This window comes from Podarcis melisellensis (assembly GCF_964234715.1).
Source record: "Podarcis melisellensis genome assembly, chromosome: 13".
In the NCBI taxonomy this organism is placed as follows: Eukaryota; Metazoa; Chordata; class Lepidosauria; order Squamata; family Lacertidae; genus Podarcis; species Podarcis melisellensis.
The window spans coordinates 7,237,536-7,256,220 of NC_138545.1; the positions used below are offsets into that span (position 1 = coordinate 7,237,536).

At 49.9% G+C, this 18,685-nt stretch overlaps 1 protein-coding gene across 5 annotated transcripts in view; it reads left to right on the forward strand.

Annotated features, from left to right (window-relative positions):
• CDH24 (cadherin 24) overlaps window positions 1-15,941 on the forward strand; it is a 33,559-nt gene extending 17,618 nt beyond the window's left edge. For all 5 annotated transcript variants that reach the window (XM_081886778.1, XM_081886780.1, XM_081886781.1 and 2 more), the window contains 9 exons: window positions 391-510; window positions 2,655-2,822; window positions 6,658-6,848; window positions 7,790-8,043; window positions 8,195-8,331; window positions 9,265-9,386; window positions 9,976-10,090; window positions 12,310-12,558; window positions 14,619-15,941. In XM_081886778.1, coding sequence (XP_081742904.1) covers window positions 391-510; window positions 2,655-2,822; window positions 6,658-6,848; window positions 7,790-8,043; window positions 8,195-8,331; window positions 9,265-9,386; window positions 9,976-10,090; window positions 12,310-12,558; window positions 14,619-15,133 — 1,871 coding nt within the window. In that variant the 3' untranslated portion in view covers window positions 15,134-15,941. The remainder of the gene's footprint in view (window positions 1-390; window positions 511-2,654; window positions 2,823-6,657; window positions 6,849-7,789; window positions 8,044-8,194; window positions 8,332-9,264; window positions 9,387-9,975; window positions 10,091-12,309; window positions 12,559-14,618) is intronic.
• Window positions 15,942-18,685: the final 2,744 nt, after the last annotated feature.

An 18,685-nucleotide genomic window follows, 5' to 3' on the forward strand; every position in this document is an offset into this window, starting at 1 on the left:
TTATGGCTGTTTTAAGATGCTGTTTGCCTCCCTGGGGGGCTCTTTTGAGCAATTTTTAAAACGTAAGCCTGGCAGGTAGTGCAGGTGGTCTTCCTTATTTTTATATTTTTTAAAAACTTATTTATGGTACCTAAGATGGCTTTCAGTGGGTTTTTTTTTTGGTGAATTCTCAACTCTGCCGGGTTCCTGCTTTTCAAACGCCTTACGACTTTGCTCTTCTTGACGGGCCTCCAACAAAACAGCAGCACTATGGCCAAGACGGAAACTACGTCTCTGTGCCAACAAGACCCTTCTTGAACTCTGACCTGCGGACTCTCGCAAACAGCATCCTCATTAACCTGTGTGTGTTTGGTTTTTCTTTTTTTCTGTTAATCTGCCCCGTTTCTGCAGGTACGTCCGTGATTCAGGTGACGGCCCACGATGCGGACGACCCTGCCTACGGGAACAGTGCCAGGCTGGTCTATACGGTACTCGAGGGGTTGCCATTCTTCTCCGTCGACCCCCAGACGGGTACACAACCGGGAGGAGGGGGGCAGGTTTGGGGGTGGGAGGGCGATGGTGCCAGTGTCGCCCCATTGCGAAGGGAAGAATGCGGCAAGAGGCCATTGTTGTGCGCTCTTGGGGACTGGGGCAAGTGGGCAGATTTGTGATTTGCCATGGAATGGCAGATTGGCTTGGAATCACAGAGATGGTCATCAAAGCTGATGATGGAGAAAGCTTCTTCAGCGGGGAGTGCGACACTCCCTTCCTTGCATTTTGGAACAACTGGTTATTAATAGGCCACCCTTTCTCAACTGGGCATCCTCCAGATGTTTTGAACTGCACAACTATGCCCTCCATATTTGGAGGGTGCTAGGTAGGGAAAGGCTGCAATAGGCCAAGTTTTAACATTTGGGAATGATAGAGCCCCTTACAGATGTTCTTTTTATTGGGCGTTTGTTATTTCAATACAGTGTGCACCTGCAAATATTTTGGGTTGACGCCCTGCCTCACTTCCAACCAGCTCATGCCCTGTAACGTCCTGCCGAAATCCTGTAGCTTTACATACCACCAATACCCTATTAGTGGGTTTGTTTTCTTACTTCCTTTTGTCGTGTTGCTGCACAGGAGCTCCCCTCCAGAAAGAAATAACGTGGTTAACATTGGGGAAGCATCACAGAATAACATAGGATGATGTGGTGATAGTCCACTATAAATCCTTACTGAGGCACTATTATTGCATCAGTGGCGCATTGCAGAGCACACCTGCAACACGGCCCCCTCTCCAAAATCTGGAAGGGCTCATAGACAGGCCCTCAAATCCAAGCCTATGCAAGTGTGTGTGTGTGTGTGTGTGCCATAAAGGTAAAGGTACCCCTGACCATTAGGTCCAGTCGCGGACGACTCTGGGGTTGTGCACTCATCTCGCTCTATAGGCCAAGGGAGCCGGCATTTGTCCGCAGACAGCTTCCAGGTCATGTGGCCAGCATGACTAAGCTGCTTCTTGCGAACCAGAGCAGCGCATGGAAGCGCCATTTACCTTCCTGCCGGAGCAGTACCTATTTATCTACTTGCACTTTGACATGCTTTCGAACTGCTAGGTTGGCAGGAGCAGGGGCCAAGCAACGGGAGCTCACCCCGTCACGGGGATTTGAACCGCCGACCTTCTGATCGGCAAGCCCTAGGCTCTGTGGTTTAGACCACAGTGCCACCTGCGTCCCAACTAGTGTGCCATAGGGGAGGTTTAAAGGTGCTGTCATGCAACCTCTGAGTTGCCGCCTTCTTCTCTGCAAGTCTATCCAGTCACCAGTGACTCAACCCACCAACCTCCATCTGTTTGTCCAGCTTCATGGTCACATGAACAACAACCTCTGAATCTGTTGGGTCAGCCACCTGTCTTTACATTCATCCAGATCATAGTGCCTCTACCCAGTGACTCTGACCAGCCCTGCTTGGCTTCATCTGTCACTTCCTGAAGTGTAGGTGTGTGGCCCTGGGTGCCCATGACGTCTGCTCTGTGTGGTCTGCCTTGTGGCTGCAGTCAGCCATTTCAGCTCAGCAGTGATTTCAGCTTGTGGAAGCTAGCCAGGGCTACATACCTAGCCTAGCATCCCTTCCTTGTCTCCAGTGAAGTGTAGGTGGGTTCCCACAAGGCAAGACACAGTGATAACAGGAAGAACCTTTATTGAACTACATTGCTGGGAAACAGAGGCAAAGCAACTGCCTATATACATTTCTGAAAGCCTGGGCCACTCCCAACGTGATTGGCTGTCTAAACTTCCAAACTGCGAATCATGACTCAAGAGTTGAAGGGCCAATGGCAGAGGCCCAAATCCTGTAATGTTCTGCGATTGGACAACATGTATCGAATCAGAAGACGGGAGCTCAGAATCCTTAGTCCAGACTCAAGCTCAGGCCAACACAGACCACTGAATACATAACACTTCCTTCCCTTTAGGTGGAGCTAATTGAGAGGATGGAAGGGAAATTTGCAGGGTGGGAATCTATCATCTATCTGTCTGTCTGTCTGTCTGTCTGTCTATCTGTCTATCATCTATCATCTATCTATCTATCTATCTATCTATCTATCTATCTATCTATCTATCCTGGTCCTTCACCCACTGCTCCTTTTGCCACTCTCTCTGATACTTCTCCTTCTTCCTCCTGCGTTTTAGGTGTGATCCGGACAGCGACCCCCAACATGGACCGGGAAACCCAGCAAGAATTCCTTGTTGTGGTTCAGGCCAAGGACATGGGAGGGCATGCCGGGGGTCTCTCAGGAAGCACGACTGTCACTGTCACACTGAGCGACGTCAACGATAACCCGCCTCGCTTCCCTCAGAGTAAGTTGGGAAGGGGTAGTCCGCATCAAACTTTGGTTCTTTCTATGGATGTGTCCGTATTTTCATGTGCAGGGCAGAAAGGCTGGTGTGGGGGAGGCTGTGGACACGACATGCCTGCCACTTTACAGTGGTACCTCGGGTTACATACACTTCAGGTTACAGACTCTGTTAACCCAGAAATAGTGCTTCAGGTTAAGAACTTTGCTTCAGGATGAGAACAGAAATCGTGCTCTGGTGGCGCGGCGGCAGCAGGAGGCCCCATTAGCTAAAGTGGTGCTTCAGGTTAAGAACAGTTTCAGGTTAAGAATGGACCTCCGGAACGAATTAAGTACTTAACCTGAGGTACCACTGTATTGGGGGACCAGAGGATTTTAGAGGTTGACCAGAAACTTCAGATTTTAACAGAAAGCTGGAATTGGACCTGAGTTTGCAAAGTAAAGCAAAGCAAAACCCACAAAAGAAAGCAACAATTCCTAGCTCCCTAGCCACTTTTGCTATTCGTTTCCGTGTTAGTTTGCTAGATTTGAGCCACCAGATAGCTCCGAACTAAGGTCTTGCTAATCGAAAACGTTGGATCTGAGCTGTCTACCAGCAAAATTGTCTTGCTTGGTTCTTAACTTTGTTAAGGAGAGGCAATATGTTTCTGGGACAGGTTTTGCAATCTAATTGGATGTTTTGTTTACGGTTTAGCCTCAGAGCCTAGCATATTAAACGTTTTTAATGTAACCACACACAAAACTGCAAAGAAACGCGGCTCATGCACTCACAAGGAAACCTGCGAGATCCTCAGATGCTACGTTATCCTTGACGTTAACGATTGTTGAAAAATATGTAACAGGCGAACAAATACTGTAAATGTTTTAAGAGCGTGATTATGAATTAATGCAGGATGTTGCAATGTCTTCCTTTCATATTCATGATGTGTGAAGTCGTAGGGGAGAAGGAAGATCAGGAAAGGAGATGACGTTTCTTGAATAATGAAATCCGGCCAGTCTGTTCATGGTAGTCCACTCACCCTTTCCTGCTTCTCATGTAGTCCCAGTTTAGGGGGGCAGAGGACTGAGCAGGGCTGCTTGGAGCACAGCAAGGGTGAGCACACTGTAAAGCACATTCGAAGCACATTCCCCTCAAAGAATTCTGGGAGCTGTAGTTTGTCAAGGGCTGCTGGGAAGTGTGACTCGGTGAGGGGTAAACTGCAGTGCCCAGAATTCTCTGAGGAAGGGGAACATGCTTTGAATGTGCTTTCAGGGTACAGTGTGTGCTTAACACAGTCTGAATCAGTTGCTGCCACTTTGTAGTGTGTAGATGGGGGTGGGGGGTTAAAATGACTGAAGTCAGAGGCGGCACACTGAAGCAATGAATTCAAGTGACAGGAAAGGACATTCCGACTCAACATCAGGAAGTGCTTTCTGTCAATAAGAGCTGTTTGACAGCGGAATGGTCTCCCTCGGTAGGTTGCAGACCCTCCTTCCTTGGAGGTTTTCAAGCAGAGGTTGGATGGCAATAATAATAATAATAATAATAATAATAATAATAATAATAGGCTGGGTTTCCCCAGCCTCTCTGGGCGGCTTCCAACTGAATATTAAAAACAATACAGCGTCAGACATTAAAAACTTCCCTAAACAGGGCCGCCTTCAGTTGTCTTTTAAAAGTAAAATAGTAGTTTATTGCCTTGACATCTGCTGGGAGGACGTTCCACAGGGCGGGCGCCACCACCAACAAGGCCCTCTGCCTGGTTCCCTGTTACCTCACTTCTCGCAGGGAGGGAACCGCCAGAAGGCCCTCGGTGCTGGATCTCAGTGTCCGGGCTGGATGATGGGGGTGGAGACGCTCCTTCAGGTATACAGGACTGTCTGTCTGTCATGGATGCTTTAGTTGAGATTCCTGCATTCCAGGGGGTTGGACTAGATGGCCCCTGGGGATCCCTACAATTCTATGATTCCATGACTCTATGATTGGGTAGTCTTCAACAGAGAATTGGTGTGTACGCACCGTGCATTTAAAGCACACGCACACACACACAAAATCCTGGGAACTGTAGTTTAAGGGTGCTGGTAAATGCAGCTCTGTGGGAAGTAAATTACAGTTACCAGGATCCTCTGAGGCAGGGAGGGATGTTCTTTCAATGTGGGCTGTGTACACATCCTACTTCTGCTAGTGCAAGGATTTATGCTCATGCAGCAGAAATCCCCCTGTGTCACCTGTCCCCACATTTACTCTGAAAGGTTCGGGCAGCTCTTAGGATTTAGGGTGCTGGAGATGCAAAGAGGTTGAGGGAACGTTCTTTCGCATGTGGTGGACTTGTAAAAGGGTAAAAGAGTATTGGGAAATGATCCATAACGAATTGGGGAAAAAATGTTTAAAAGTGCTTTTCCAAAAAACACACACAACCCAGAGTCCTTTTTGTTGGGGATAATTCAGACTGAGATTCCCAGGTGTCAAAAAAAGTTATTTATGCATGCTACTATTGCGGCATGCATAAATAACCTTTATCAACAACCTCAGATATGCAGATGACACAACCTTGATGGCAGAAAGTGAGGAGGAATTAAAGAACCTTTTAATGAGGGTGAAAGAGGAGAGCACAAAATATGGTCTGAAGCTCAACATCAAAAAAACGAAGATCATGGCCACTGGGCCCATCACCTCCTGGCAAATAGAAGGGGAAGAAATGGAGGCAGTGAGAAATTTTACTTTCTTCAGCTCAGCTCCATGATCACTGCAGATGGTGACAGCAGTCATGAAATTAAAAGATGCCTGCTCCTTGGGAGAAAGGCGATGGCAAACCTAGACAACATCTTAAAAAGCAGAGACATCACCTTGCCAACAAAGGTCCAGAGTCTGGTGCTGGAGGAGACTCTTGAGAGTCCCATGGACTGCAAGAAGATCAAACCTACCCATTCTGAAGGAAATCAGCCCTGAGTGCTCACTGGAAGGACAGATCCTGAAGCTGAGGCTCCAATACTTGGCCACCTCATGAGAAGAGAAGACTCCCTGGAAAAGACCCTGATGTTGGGAAAGATGGAGGGCACAAGAAGAAGGGGACGACAGAGGATGAATTGGTTGGACAGTGTTCTCAAAGCTACAAACATGAGTATGACCAAACTGTGGGAGGCAGTGGAAGACAGGAGTGCCTGGCATGCTCTGGTCCAGGGGGTCACAAAGAGTCGGACACGACTAAACGACTAAACAACAACAACTATTGCGGCCCGTGTTTTGTTAGCCCAAAATAGAAAACGAGCAAGTTCCCAGCTAAAGAAGAGTGGCAACTTAAGCTGACAGAATATGCGCAGCTTGCAGACTTAACATATAGAATAAGAGAACAAGAAGAACATACGTTTAGAGAAGATTGGAAAATGTTTATTGGATATATGGGGGCAAATTGTACAATTGAAAACTTTGGCAGCATTAAGATAAATTCAACTGTGTGAGTAAGTTTTGATGGATGTAATAATGGGATACTGAATGGTTTAGTTTCTGTAAAGTAGGCAGGGATTTATGATATGCAAAATGAACCGTGGAAAGAGAAGAAGGGAAGTCATTGATGTTTTAAGGATGTTTAAATGAGTATTTTAAACTGTAAAAGACAAAATTTAATAATAACAATAACAACAACAACAACAATAATAATAATAATAATAATGATAGATGATAGATGATAGATGATAGATGATAGATAGATGATAGATAGATAGATTATAGATAGATAGATTTAGGGGGGAGAGGAGTGGGGAGGTTCTGCTGGTTAGCTAAAAGTCCTTGCTTTGTTGGCTGCCGCCCATTCTCTCGCATACACACGCCTGTTTCTCTGCACTTCTTTCCCATCCCCCAGGCTCCTACCAGTTTTCTGTGGTAGAGACTGCACCTCCCGGCTCTGCCGTGGGGCGGTTGCGAGCGCACGACCCCGACGAAGGGGAGAATGCTCTGCTGGCCTACAGCATTCTGGATGGAGGAGACGGGGCCGAAGCCTTCGCTATCCACACCGATGCGCTGGGGCAGGATGGGATCATCACAGTGAAAAAGGTTGGTGGAGGCGCCCCAAATCTGGGGGTACCTTGGAATTTGGGGGGCTCTGATCCTCCTTCCTTCCTCCCAGGGACCACCCCCTCCATTTGCCCCACAGGCAGCAAAAGATAGGAGCTGTGGGTTCTGAAGGATTCAACAAGTTCATGGAGGGGAAGACCACTGATGATGATGATGATTTTATTTATTGAATTTTTTATACCACCCTATTCCCAGAGGTCTCTCAGGGCAGTTCACAGAAAAGATCCCAATATATAAAATCAAAATAGGAACAATAATGCCCCCCTCAAAAGAGTCACATTTTAAAAAGGTATATTATGTCAATCAGGTCAAAGGCCTGGTTAGAAAGGATCGTTTTTGCCTGGCACCTAAAGGTGTAGAATGAAGGCGCCAGGTGAACTTCACTGGGGAGAGCATTCCACTGATAGGGAGCCACTGCAGAGAAGGCCCCGCTCTCGTGTTGCCACCCTCCGGACCTCTCCAGGGGGAAACACATGGGCCTCAGAAGATGATCTCAGGGTCCGGGTAGGTTCATATGGTCTTTGAGGTATTGCAGTCCTGAGCCAGCAGACCACTTTTATGTTCTGATGTACTTTAAAGCAGCGGAATAAGTCCTAATGTCCCAGCAAATGTGGTGACCAACAGGATGCTCAGGAAAGTGGGATTGATGAGACCTAGAACTGGCTAGATATGGCTGCTAAACTGTCAGCCTGGACTGAGCAATACTGACAGAGGCATCCAGCCTTGCACCTTAGTTGTAGCTTCACGGCCTGCTTTTCTTCTTTCCCTGACCCACGCTAAGAAGTGACCCTGACCTTCACTATTCTGCTTCCGCAAGCATCCCCACTGCTGTCTTTTGACACAGGTCTCCCAGTCCCATAGAGCTCCCCTCCCTCTTTCCCTCCGGTTCCCCGTTCTAACTTGCCCAAACCCTCCCGCAGCCCCTCGACTTTGAATCGCGCCACTCGTACACCTTCCGTGTGGAAGCCACCAACACGCTCATTGACCCCCAGTACATCCGCAAAGGCCCCTTCAAGGACATGGCCACCGTCCGCATCACGGTGGAGGACGCCGACGAGCCCCCGGCCTTCTCCCGCTCCGACTACCACCTCGCCGTCTACGAGAACAGCCCCCCGGGGACCCTGCTGGGCAAGGTGACAGCCGTGGACCTCGACTCCCCCAGCAGCGCCATCCGGTAACGGCAAGCGGGGGGCCGCAGGAGCAGGGGTGGGGTGGGGATTGTGCAGAGTAGCCTCTGCCTGCCTTGTGTGTGAAAGTTACAGTTGCTCCGTTTGTACCTGGTTGCCACGACAACCTGATGCCCCAGGTTCCCCCCCATCTTCTAGATACTCCATCCTGCCTCACACGGATCCCGAGCGCTATTTCAGCATCAACCCTCAGGACGGCACGATCCTGACCTCTGTGCCTCTCGACCGGGAGCTCTTGCCCTGGCATAACATGACCGTGGTGGCAACAGAACTTGGTAAGGGACGGGTGGGTTTGGGGAGGGCCAGGTGGGTGGCTCTGGGATGCGGTGGCAGGGCTTGGGGTATTCATTTGCGGGTCGGATTCCCCCCCGTCGACAGACACCGCAACCAATGCTTTTATTCCGCAGTGTGCAATATATACGCCTATTTCCCAATGGGCAAATATTTACTCATTGTCTCTCTCGCTCTCTTTTCTCTCTCCGTGCATCGTTTTGCATGCGGCTGCCTGCTCGGGATGCACTTCCTCCTTTGCGCCACCTGCCTCGCGCACTTTGCTCCTTTCTGCCATCTTTGTCCCGTGTGGCTCCTTACTTGTCGTGATCACTGTGCACGTCTGGCGTGGCGGCGACGCACTCCTCTGCGTGCCAATTCTGTGGCCTGCGCACCTCACTGGCTCCCTTGTTTTTGCATGGTTGTATACGCCGGGCGCAATGTGGCTGCTTGATCGCGTGCATCTCGCTACCCCTGTGTAAATACGGCACACCATGCACTGGCGCCTCCCTCTCCTTGGATCTTATGGGGCTCTGTGTGCGCGCGCTCTAAAATGCTGTATTCGCATGGGTTCCAATTTCTGTGCACCTGCCTTGTGTTCATTTTTGTGCAACCTCCTAACTACCCCACCTTATGGTCCGCCTGGTATGCGCTCCTATGCCCCCTCTTTGCCTGCTGTAATCTCTCTGATCCTATGGCTTCGTATGCACACTTGTCACATGGAACTGCCCTGGCCTGGGGCGGCTGATCTGTACGGTTTCCCCCCTTTTGCAACTTTAACATTTTTTAATTTGGGGGATCCTGGTGAATTGCCTGTTACGTGTCCCTCCGTGTCGCCTGCATTCCATTCCCGGCATGTCCCGTGTGGCTTTTCCTCGGCCGCCTCACGCTGTGTGTGGGCTGTGTGCTTCTCCCCACCCCCCTGCTCTTGCCCCCAGACAGCCCCACACAGGCCTCCCACGTCCAAGTGGCCATCCAGATTCTGGATGTCAATGACAATCCGCCCCAGCTGGAGCACAGCTACGAGCCCTTTGTCTGTGACAATGCCGCCCCCGGCCACGTAAGTGCTACCTGGGACCTGCTACGGGTAATAACGCCCACCTGTTTGGCTATTGGGGTGGAGCTAGGTAGCACATATTGTTATAGGAATGTATTAGATAAAATGTAAAAGATATATACAATAATATGAGTACATTTGTTTGTAAAAAAAGGAATATACAACAGGATAGACAGGAAATCCAAAAAGGAATATACAACAGGATAGACAGGAAGTCCAATGTGTTGGTACGTATATGATTTGGGGGGGGTGTCTTTGTTTTTTCTCTTTGTTTTTCTTTTCTTTTTCCCCAGGTATATAAAGTTTGTATATAATCTTGGTATACATTTTGGAAATATATTATAATAAGCTCTGTAATGTAATATGACAATGTTTACCAATGTAATATAAGAATGTTAATAAATAAATAAAACTGGGGTGGGGGAGAGATGGAGCTAGGCAAGGAGGTTGCAGCATAGCTGTCAACTTTTCCCTTTTCTTGCGAGGAATCCTATTCGGAATAAGGGAATTTCCCTTTTAAAAAGGGAAAAGTTGACAGCTATGGGTCGCAGCTTGGCTCCTTCACCCTTTTCCTTTCCCCTTCTCCCGCTAGTTGGTGCAGCTGATCCGAGCGGTGGATCGAGACGAGGATGGGAACGTGAGCCGCATCATAATCCGCTCCCCGCTTGGGGCCAGGGACCCGAACGTCACTGTGCGAGACAACAAGGGTGAGGAATTGCACTCAGGTGTGGCTTTCTCAAACGTCCCAGGTGGTTGGCAGGCAATCTCAGATAAAGGTGGTCATCTTGTTCAGTGGCCTGGGAGGTAGTGGGATAACCTAGGAGGGGGGCACTAAGAGGCAAGGGCTGGGGGGCTGCTTGGTGGTGGCGGCGGCTGGAGGTGTAAATGACAATCAGACCTTGAAACGCTGCTATCCCTGGATCTAGTTCATCAACTTTGCTGAATTAATTAAACTAAATAGTTTTAATTGGATTTTGAATACATGTGCAATGAATCGTTACTGTTTAATTTTATTGTGTTATTATCTTCCTTAGTGGGTCGTGCCGACTGCTATTTTGAATGGTGCTTTTTGTAGGGCAGGGGACATTGGGCATGAGTTTATGGAACCAAGGGGGGGGGGTTGGGAACCACGGATCTCGACTCATTTCAGAACGGTTTCAGGTCTGAATTGGCCTTGAGCTCTTCTAGGAGAGGGGAAAGGGGACTCCACAACTGGAACCTTGATTCTTTTTCTTGATCTCTCTGTGGCTTTCGATACACCATCAACCGTGGCGTCCTCTCTGTGGGATGGGTGTTGGGGGCACTGCTTTACAGCGGTTCCAGTCCCCCCTGCAGGATCATCTCCGGAGAGTAGTATTGGAGAAAATGCTCCTCAGCCTTGGCATCTATGTTTTGGGGTGCTGTGGGGCACTCTTTCCCCCCTAATGCTACTTAGCATATGAAATCCTTAGGAATGCTCATCAGGCGATTGGCACCTACAGTATGTAGCCTCTGAATTGAGAATGGCCAGGCAGGCTCTGAACCACCATCTGGCCACAGTGGAGGGCTGGATGAGTGCCAACAAATGGAGCTTAAACCCTGGAAAGACAGAGGTCCTGTGTGCGAGTGCTGCCCACATCCAGAGCGTAGTTCAGTTACCTGTTGCGGACAGTAAAGGAAGGAACAGGTACATAGCCTGGGGCTGCTGCTGGATCCATCTTTGTCACTCAATGCACAGATGGCACCAGTGGCTGTTACGGTTGTTGTTTGTCGCTAATTGAATTTCTGTACCACCCTTCGTCCGAGGACCACAGGGCAGTCTGCAATATGAAAACACACAGAAAACATACCATAACAACAAAGGGAAATGATAACCTTGACACACAGCTTCAAAGACCATAGACTGTTTCATTAGCCAAAGTCTAGGAGGACCTTTGACCACATTTGGTAGCAGCTGCTCCTCGACTGACATAGCTTGGCTGCTGTGACTTTGGCGCTGAGAACCTCAAGCCTGGATTTCCACAAAGTGGTCTCTGTGTGGGGCTTCCCCTGGGAGGGGCAGCAGGCGCAGGGTACAGCAGCTAGGTTGACCCAGGGCATCCCATCGTCACCTCTGCCGCACAGGCTGCCAACACAGGCGCAGTTCAAGGTTTGCCTTTCGGCATTTAAAGCCCTGAGCAACTTGACTGCGGTTCCTGCTCTGCAGGGGGCTGGACTAGATGACCCCTGGGGTCCCTTCGAACTCTACAATTCTGTGGTTCTAACTTGAGACCAATACAGTAGTACCTCGGGTTAAGTACTTAAATCGTTCCGGAGGGCCGTTCTTAACCTGAAACTGTTCTTAACTTGAAGCACCACTTTAGCTAATGGGGCCTCCTGCTGCTGCCGCGCCGCTGCTGCACAATTTCTGTTCTCACCCTGAAGCAAAGTTCTTAACCCGAGGTACTATTTCTGGGTTAGCGGAGTCTGTAACCTGAAGCGTATGTAACCTGAAGCGTATGTAACCCGAGGTACCACTGTATATCGGAGGGACCCCTCTGCCTAGCAACTGCGCTTCTCAGATGGGGAGTTGCAGAGAGTTGTGTGCTTAGCCTGTAGTACAAACTAGGCTTTTAGTGTTGCAGCTCCAGCTCTCTGGGATCAATTACCAGCTGAAATAAGACCATCGCCTGGTGCCAGGATGCTTTGGTGCCGACTGAATCCATTTTAGGAGCGCTTTCCCCAAGGGGTACCCCAATCATTTATGGAATATCAATTTTACAGCTGAGAAAATTGCTTTATCTGAAGTTTGTAGGCTGGCCTTACTGTTTTGAAGGGTTTGTTGATATTATGATTTTCAGAGCATTCTCTGTGTGTGTGTGTGTGTGTGTGTGTGTGCCTTACATCGCTTTATGCGGCGGTCTATAAGTTTGTTCCCCTAACCGCCTTTCATCTTTTCCCTCCCCAGACAACTCTGCCTCCTTGCTACTTCGTGCCGCCCGCCTGCCCACACAAGGCGGGTCCCTGCTGGTGCCGCTGGAACTGGTGGACGGGGGCTCTCCCACCCGCACAGGCTCCCCCACCCTGACCGTCAACATCTGCCGGTGTCGGCGCGATGGGGCCATGCACTCCTGCGGGGCCAAGGCCCTGGGCTCCCCGGCAGGCCTCAGCACGGGTGCCCTTCTTGCCATCCTCGCCTGTGTGGGCACTCTGCTTGGTGAGAAAGAGCAGGGGCTGCACTCAGGCGGCAGAAATGGGGGCTGCGAACTGGGGAGGGGGGAGGAATTTGATTCTTTCCGCACTCCAGTGAGAAGATCGGCAATTCACACTTCTGCACCAGTACGCAAACTGAAACATAGCTAAACTTCAGAGTTCACGGGTTTCAGAATTTTGTGATGCAGTTCGCCGAACAAACAACTGGTGCAAACATGTTTATGTCAGCAGGAAGTGTGCGTAAAAACGTTACTGCAAATTACGTACAGAAATGCATTGCGTTGGGGGGAAATTGCTTGCGAAATTTTGCATCTTAGCTAAAACTGTGTGCAAGAGCGTAATTATGGGAAATCTGTGCTAGAACAAATTTTCGCAAGGATTTTTTAAAATTGCAGTTTACTGCAGAAATGTAGATAAGTGAATTTAAGAGCGTTTTTTTAAAAAATGAGTAACTGCAATTGGACAATTTGTCCATCCTCACCGAAAACCCAGACAGGGCAGGGTTAGATTTTCAGAATGAGTGGAATCAATGATTCTTGGAGATCAAGTTTCAAAACTAGGAAGAGGCTGTTTATCTAAATCTCTAATGTTTATCTAAGGATGGATCTCGGACAACAACAACAAAAACCAACAGCTTGAAATGTGAACGTGGGCTTCTGTTAACAGTGCCAGGGGTTGAGACAGAGTCCTGGGGTCAAGAGCAAAGCAGTAGAGTGTGCCACTGTTGTGGTATTCCAAGAATGTGGGCCTTGCAGATCTCGAGCTCAGAAAGAGTCACTGGAAAGATCTGAGAGCAGAGGTTGGGCGCCAAGGATGGGTGTCAAAACTAAGCAGAGGACCTCTAGAAACATGGAGGGTGGACTTTTTTTTAACTTTATTCCAAAACCGAAAAAGAATTACAAACATCAAATTCAAAATCCATATTCGTTTTGTAACATAAGCCTATTACAGAATTAACTAAATTAAAGGTAAAGGGACCCCTGACCATTAGGTCCAGTCGTGACCGACTCTGGGGTTGTGGCGCTCATCTCACTTTACTGGTCAAGGGAGCCGACGTACAGCTTCCAGGTCATGTGGCCAGCATGACTAAGCCGCTTCTGGCGAACCAGAGCAGTGCACGGAAATGCCGTTTACCTTCCAGCTGGAGCGTTGCCTATTTATCTACTTGCACTTTGACGTGCTTTCGAACTGCTAGGTTGGCAGGAACAGGGGCTGAGCAATGGGAGCTCACCCCATTGCGGGGATTCAAACTGCCGACCTTCTGATTGACAAGTCCTAGGCTCTGTGGTTTAACCTATAGCGCCACTGGCGTCCCTTGACTAAATTAAAATATATCTAATTGCTATAGACTTCCCTTTGCTGTATATAAATTCAGCGCAATTAGAAATATTATATTAGAAATTTTTATAAGTTCCCCTATACCCCCCACTCCCCTTCACCCATGTGTGATCTCAATATTTTTTTACTTCTTCCATCTTGTGTTGTTGTAATTATGGAGGGTGGACTTTTGAGAACTAGCCTTTTCTATCTCCACTGAAGTGGAGAACAGCTCTGTTGCACCCAGGTCCTCCTTGCGGGTTTCTGGCCGCTGTGAAAACAAGATGTTGGACTCGAGGGGCCATTGGCCTGGCCTGGGAAGGCTCTTATTGTGTTGTCTCTCTGATTCCACAAGAAGCGTCCAACAAGGTGTATGGGTGTGTGTGTGGTGATGAAAGCCCTGCTGTTTGTTGTGCCTTGCTAACGCCTGTCCTTTTCCCCAGAGAGCCAGTGTGGTGTAGTGGTTAGGAGCGGTAGACTCGTAATCTGGGGAACCGGGTTCGCGTCTCCGCTCCTCCACATGCAGCTGCTGGGTGACCTTGGGCCAGTCACACTTATTTGACGTCTCTCAGCCCCACTCACCTCACAGAGTGTTTGTTGTGGGGGAGGAAGGGAAAGGAGAGTGTTAGCCGCTTTGAGACCCCTTCGGGTAGTGATAAAGCGGGATATCAAATCCAAACTCTTCTTCTTCTTCTTCTTCCCCTGCTTCTTTCTGCCTGCACCTGCCACCCGCCTCCCTGCATCCAGCCCTGGTGCTGCTGTTTGTCGCCCTCCGGAGGCAGAAGCAGGCGGCACTGCTGCCTTTCGAAGAAGAGGACGTCCGCGAGAACATCATCACCTACGACGACGAGGGCGGGGGCGAAGAGGACACAGAGGCCTTCGACATGGCCGCCCTGCAGAACCCCGACGCTGCCCCTCCGCCGCCTCAGCAGCGCCGCCTCTTCCGGCGGGATGTGCTCCCCCGCCTGCACTTCCCGCCCTCCTTGCCAGCCCGCCTGCCCCCGCAGCCCCACGACGTGGCCAGCTTCCTGGCGGCCCGCCTGAGCGAAGTGGACGCCGACCCCTCCGTCCCCCCCTACGACTCCATCCAGGTGTACGGCTATGAGGGACAGGGCTCCTCGGCCGGCTCCCTCAGCTCCCCGGGGTCCTCGTGTGCGGGCGACAGCGACGCCGGAGGGTACGAGTACCTAGAAGAATGGGGGCCACTCTTCCGAACGCTGGCTGAGCTCTACAGCACCCCAGAAGGGCCACCTCCAACCTGAGGGACTTCGAACCGGGGAGGGGTCACATCCACGGAACAGCGCGGCCCTCCAGTCCTCTCTGTCCCTGTCGTGTTGCTTGTTGCTTTCTTCCTTTTGGTTCGCTCTCAGTTTCAGCTTGTCTTCTAGACATCTCCTGTCCTTGTTTGCGTCGCCTCCCTGTAGGCCAGGGCGGCTAGTCTGTGGCCTACCAGATGTTTCTGAGTCACATCAGTCCCACCCGGCATGGCCGGCGGTCAGGGATGATGGGGGAGCTGTGGTTGTGCAACATCTGCAGGGCCACAGGTTAGCCACCCCAATTATTCTTTCAGTGCATTTTTCATTCTCTCGCGGTTTTCCCGCTCCCCAAATCTTTCATGTTTAAATTACTTTGATTTTATTTCGGATTCTTCTCTTCAGCTACTTTGCACTTCCAGCTTCCGCCATTCCTTACTCTGTTCCTTTAGACGACCTCGATTCCCTTTCCATTATGCTACTTTGTCATTTGTTCAGCCTTTAAACAAAAATGTTATGGGTTGCTTTGGGTTGGTTTTGTTTTGGTCCCCTCTGTAATTCACATTGTTTTCTCTTCATTTTGCTGTTACCTGTGCCGTGTTTATTCTGTTTTCGGTTTCCGTTCTTTTCTTTCCCCCTTCTCCTGTACAAAATAACTCTATGCATTCATTTTCTCCCAGAATCCTTTGGTACCAAACTCCCTCCCTCCCTGGGCCCTAACAATCCAGTCTTGCCAGCATGGATTTACCTCTCATTCAACTTGCAGCCCCCCCAGCCAGGGGGGCTTCTGACCTCACCACCAGCACCCCTGCATGGGCTCCCAGGAAAAGGCGTGGAGATGGCAGCGAGGGCGGAGGACGAGATCTGGCCTCTGACCTCTGGACAAAGCCCTCCTCTCCTGATACCACAAAGGGACTTTCTATAGCCAGGACAATTTTATTCTAGGGAGCTAAGGCATAATCGGTGTTGGGTGGGGGACATCCATGTTATAATTTCGTAATAAACAATTTATTTTCTAAAAAAAAAAGACCACTGTGGATTTTCAGTTGTGCGTCTGCCTGAGCGAGATGTGAACAAGTTGCCATGTTGTTGTTGGCATCTGTATGTCTCGAGAGACAATGGAGTGTGCCTCTGGGGCTGAAGTCAAACCGTTTCATTAGCGGTGACCTCCCCAGTACACAAGTCTAGGCAGTGTGTCTGGAGGTCCTGGGCTGCCCAAACGACAAGACTCCACTCTCAGCCTCACTGATGTGGTCCAAAGGAAAGCAGAGAAGACGTTTGGCACCAGCTTGGCTGCAAGAGTTGGAGGAAGGAGGAGTTCAAGGCGCCATCCAACTGCCTTAGGGTTTCCGCACTGGATTTGTGTAGGGTTTACACGTGAAGATATCCCACAAGGCAGCAGAGGTTTAGAATTCGTTTTCCTTCTCCTAGATAGGCTACCTTCCCATCTGCCCCTCTTTTTCCTCTACGGCACATGCAGAAAGTGCCTTCTTGGGCCTACTCTAGCTCTCATCCAGTCTGCCAGAGCCTGTCTTCACATGCAGAGGAAGTCCCTAACTCACCGAGGGTTTGAGACCCATCTGCTGCCCTCACCTGATTTAGCTGGCTGGTTGAAGCTGTTTCCCGGCCTGTGGCCGCTGTCGCATGCTGGCAGCTTCCAGGAGGCAAAAGAGAGAGATGAGTGCAAAGATGGACAAACTACCCCAGAAGGAGCACAATGTGTGCGTGTTTCCCCTGCAGAGGTACTACCCCCTCCCCTAACAACACCCACCCCCACACCATGACAACCAATAAAACTTTGGGCCCTTCCAGATTGTCGCTGTTTGGGGATGGGATTCTGGCATATTCAGGTTGTGCGATTATAGCGCATTAGGCGGTCTTGTGCAAAAACAAACCCTCCACCTCCCCAAAATATTGGGCTTTTTGCAACGTACTGGTGGTTGTGAGGTAGCTTGCTCTGACAGAGTTGCCTCGCCTCCCCACAAACAAATCAGGAGTGCTTATTAAATGGCCAACTGCCGTCTAGTCTCCCTGCAAACAGATCAGGTTAAATGCTCGGTAAACGAGTCATCTGGAAACACCCTCAGACAGACTGGGCTCAACTCCTCTTGTGGGCTTCCCCCAGGCATTTGGCTGGCTACTCTTGGAACAGAACGCCAGACCAGACTGAAAGGTCTTTGATCTGATCTGGCACGGCCCCCTTTATGAGTTTGCCGTAGCTGGTGTGAGCTTTTGCAGGCGAAGGTCCAGCCTAGTCTAGAAGAGGAGCAGGGTGGGCAGTATAATACAGTGGTATCTCGGGTTACATACACTTCAGATTACATACGCTTCAGGTTACATACGCTTCAGGTTACAGACTCCGCTAACCCAGAAATAGTGCTTCAGGTTAAGAACTTTGCTTCAGGATGAGAACAGAAATTGTGCTCCGGCAGTGTGGCAGCAGCAGGAGGCCCCATTAGCTAAAGTGGTGCTTCAGGTCAAGAACAGTTTCAGGTTAAGAACGGACCTCTGGAACGAATTAAGTACTTAACCCGAGGTACCACTGTAGATTGGAAACGGTGTGTTGGAGGGCAGGCTGCCAGGTTCTGTTACGGGAGCGCCGTGAGAAGCAGATGGAGGGGCAAAAAAGCAGTGCTGCAAGGCGTTCTGTCTCTTTCCTTGGCTTATTAAGGCGCAGCATTCCCCCAGGGCTGGGTCTCAACTCCCCTGGGTGAAAAGGCTGCCCACTCCCACAGGCCCTGGGTGCCATGAGCACATAGCCGTTAACATTTCCCGTTTTTTAAGGGAAATTCCTTTATTCCGAATAGGATTCCTCGCAAGAAAAGGGAAAAGTTGACAGCTATGCATGAGCACCTGTTGGCTCGACCTGAAGAATAAGATCTACAGTGGTACCTTGGGTTACATACGCTTCAGGTTACAGACTCCACTAACCCAGAAATAGTATCGCGGGTTAAGAACTTTGCTTCAGGATGAGAACAGAAATCGTGCTCTGGCGGCGCGGCAGCAGCAGGAGGCCCCATTAGCTAAAGTGGTGCTCCAGGTTAAGAACAGTTTCAGGTTAAGAACAGACCTCCAGAACGAATTAAGTACTTAACCCGAGGTACCACTGTATAAGGGACAGCACCTGTGTCATTCTGGAGCATGTCAGGCTCCGACTCCCATCAGCCTCCAGGCAGAACTGCTGGGATAAACTGAGCTGCTGTGTCTCCTACCAGCCAGGCCAGGTAAGGACCCCCCCCGGACCCCCCTCCCAGCTAAGCTCTCCTTCCCTCCTGTCAGCCTCCTTCCAATCGCTTAGCAGATAATACGACAAGGCAGAGGCATTGCCTACTGGTAAAGGGACCGTCTTTATCAACCGCTGAACACAATGGCAATAATCGGTTCCTCCAGGAGCAGAGGCACTCTACCTGTGCGTTACCCATAAGCAAGAGAAGCCTATTGCCTTCATGTTCTAGGTGGAGGTTTGTAGCTCGGGTGCAGAACACCGTCTGTCCCTAATGCCATTTCCCAGTAAAGCTGGGAATGTTCCTTGCTGAAATCCTGGAGAGCCGCGGCCACCAA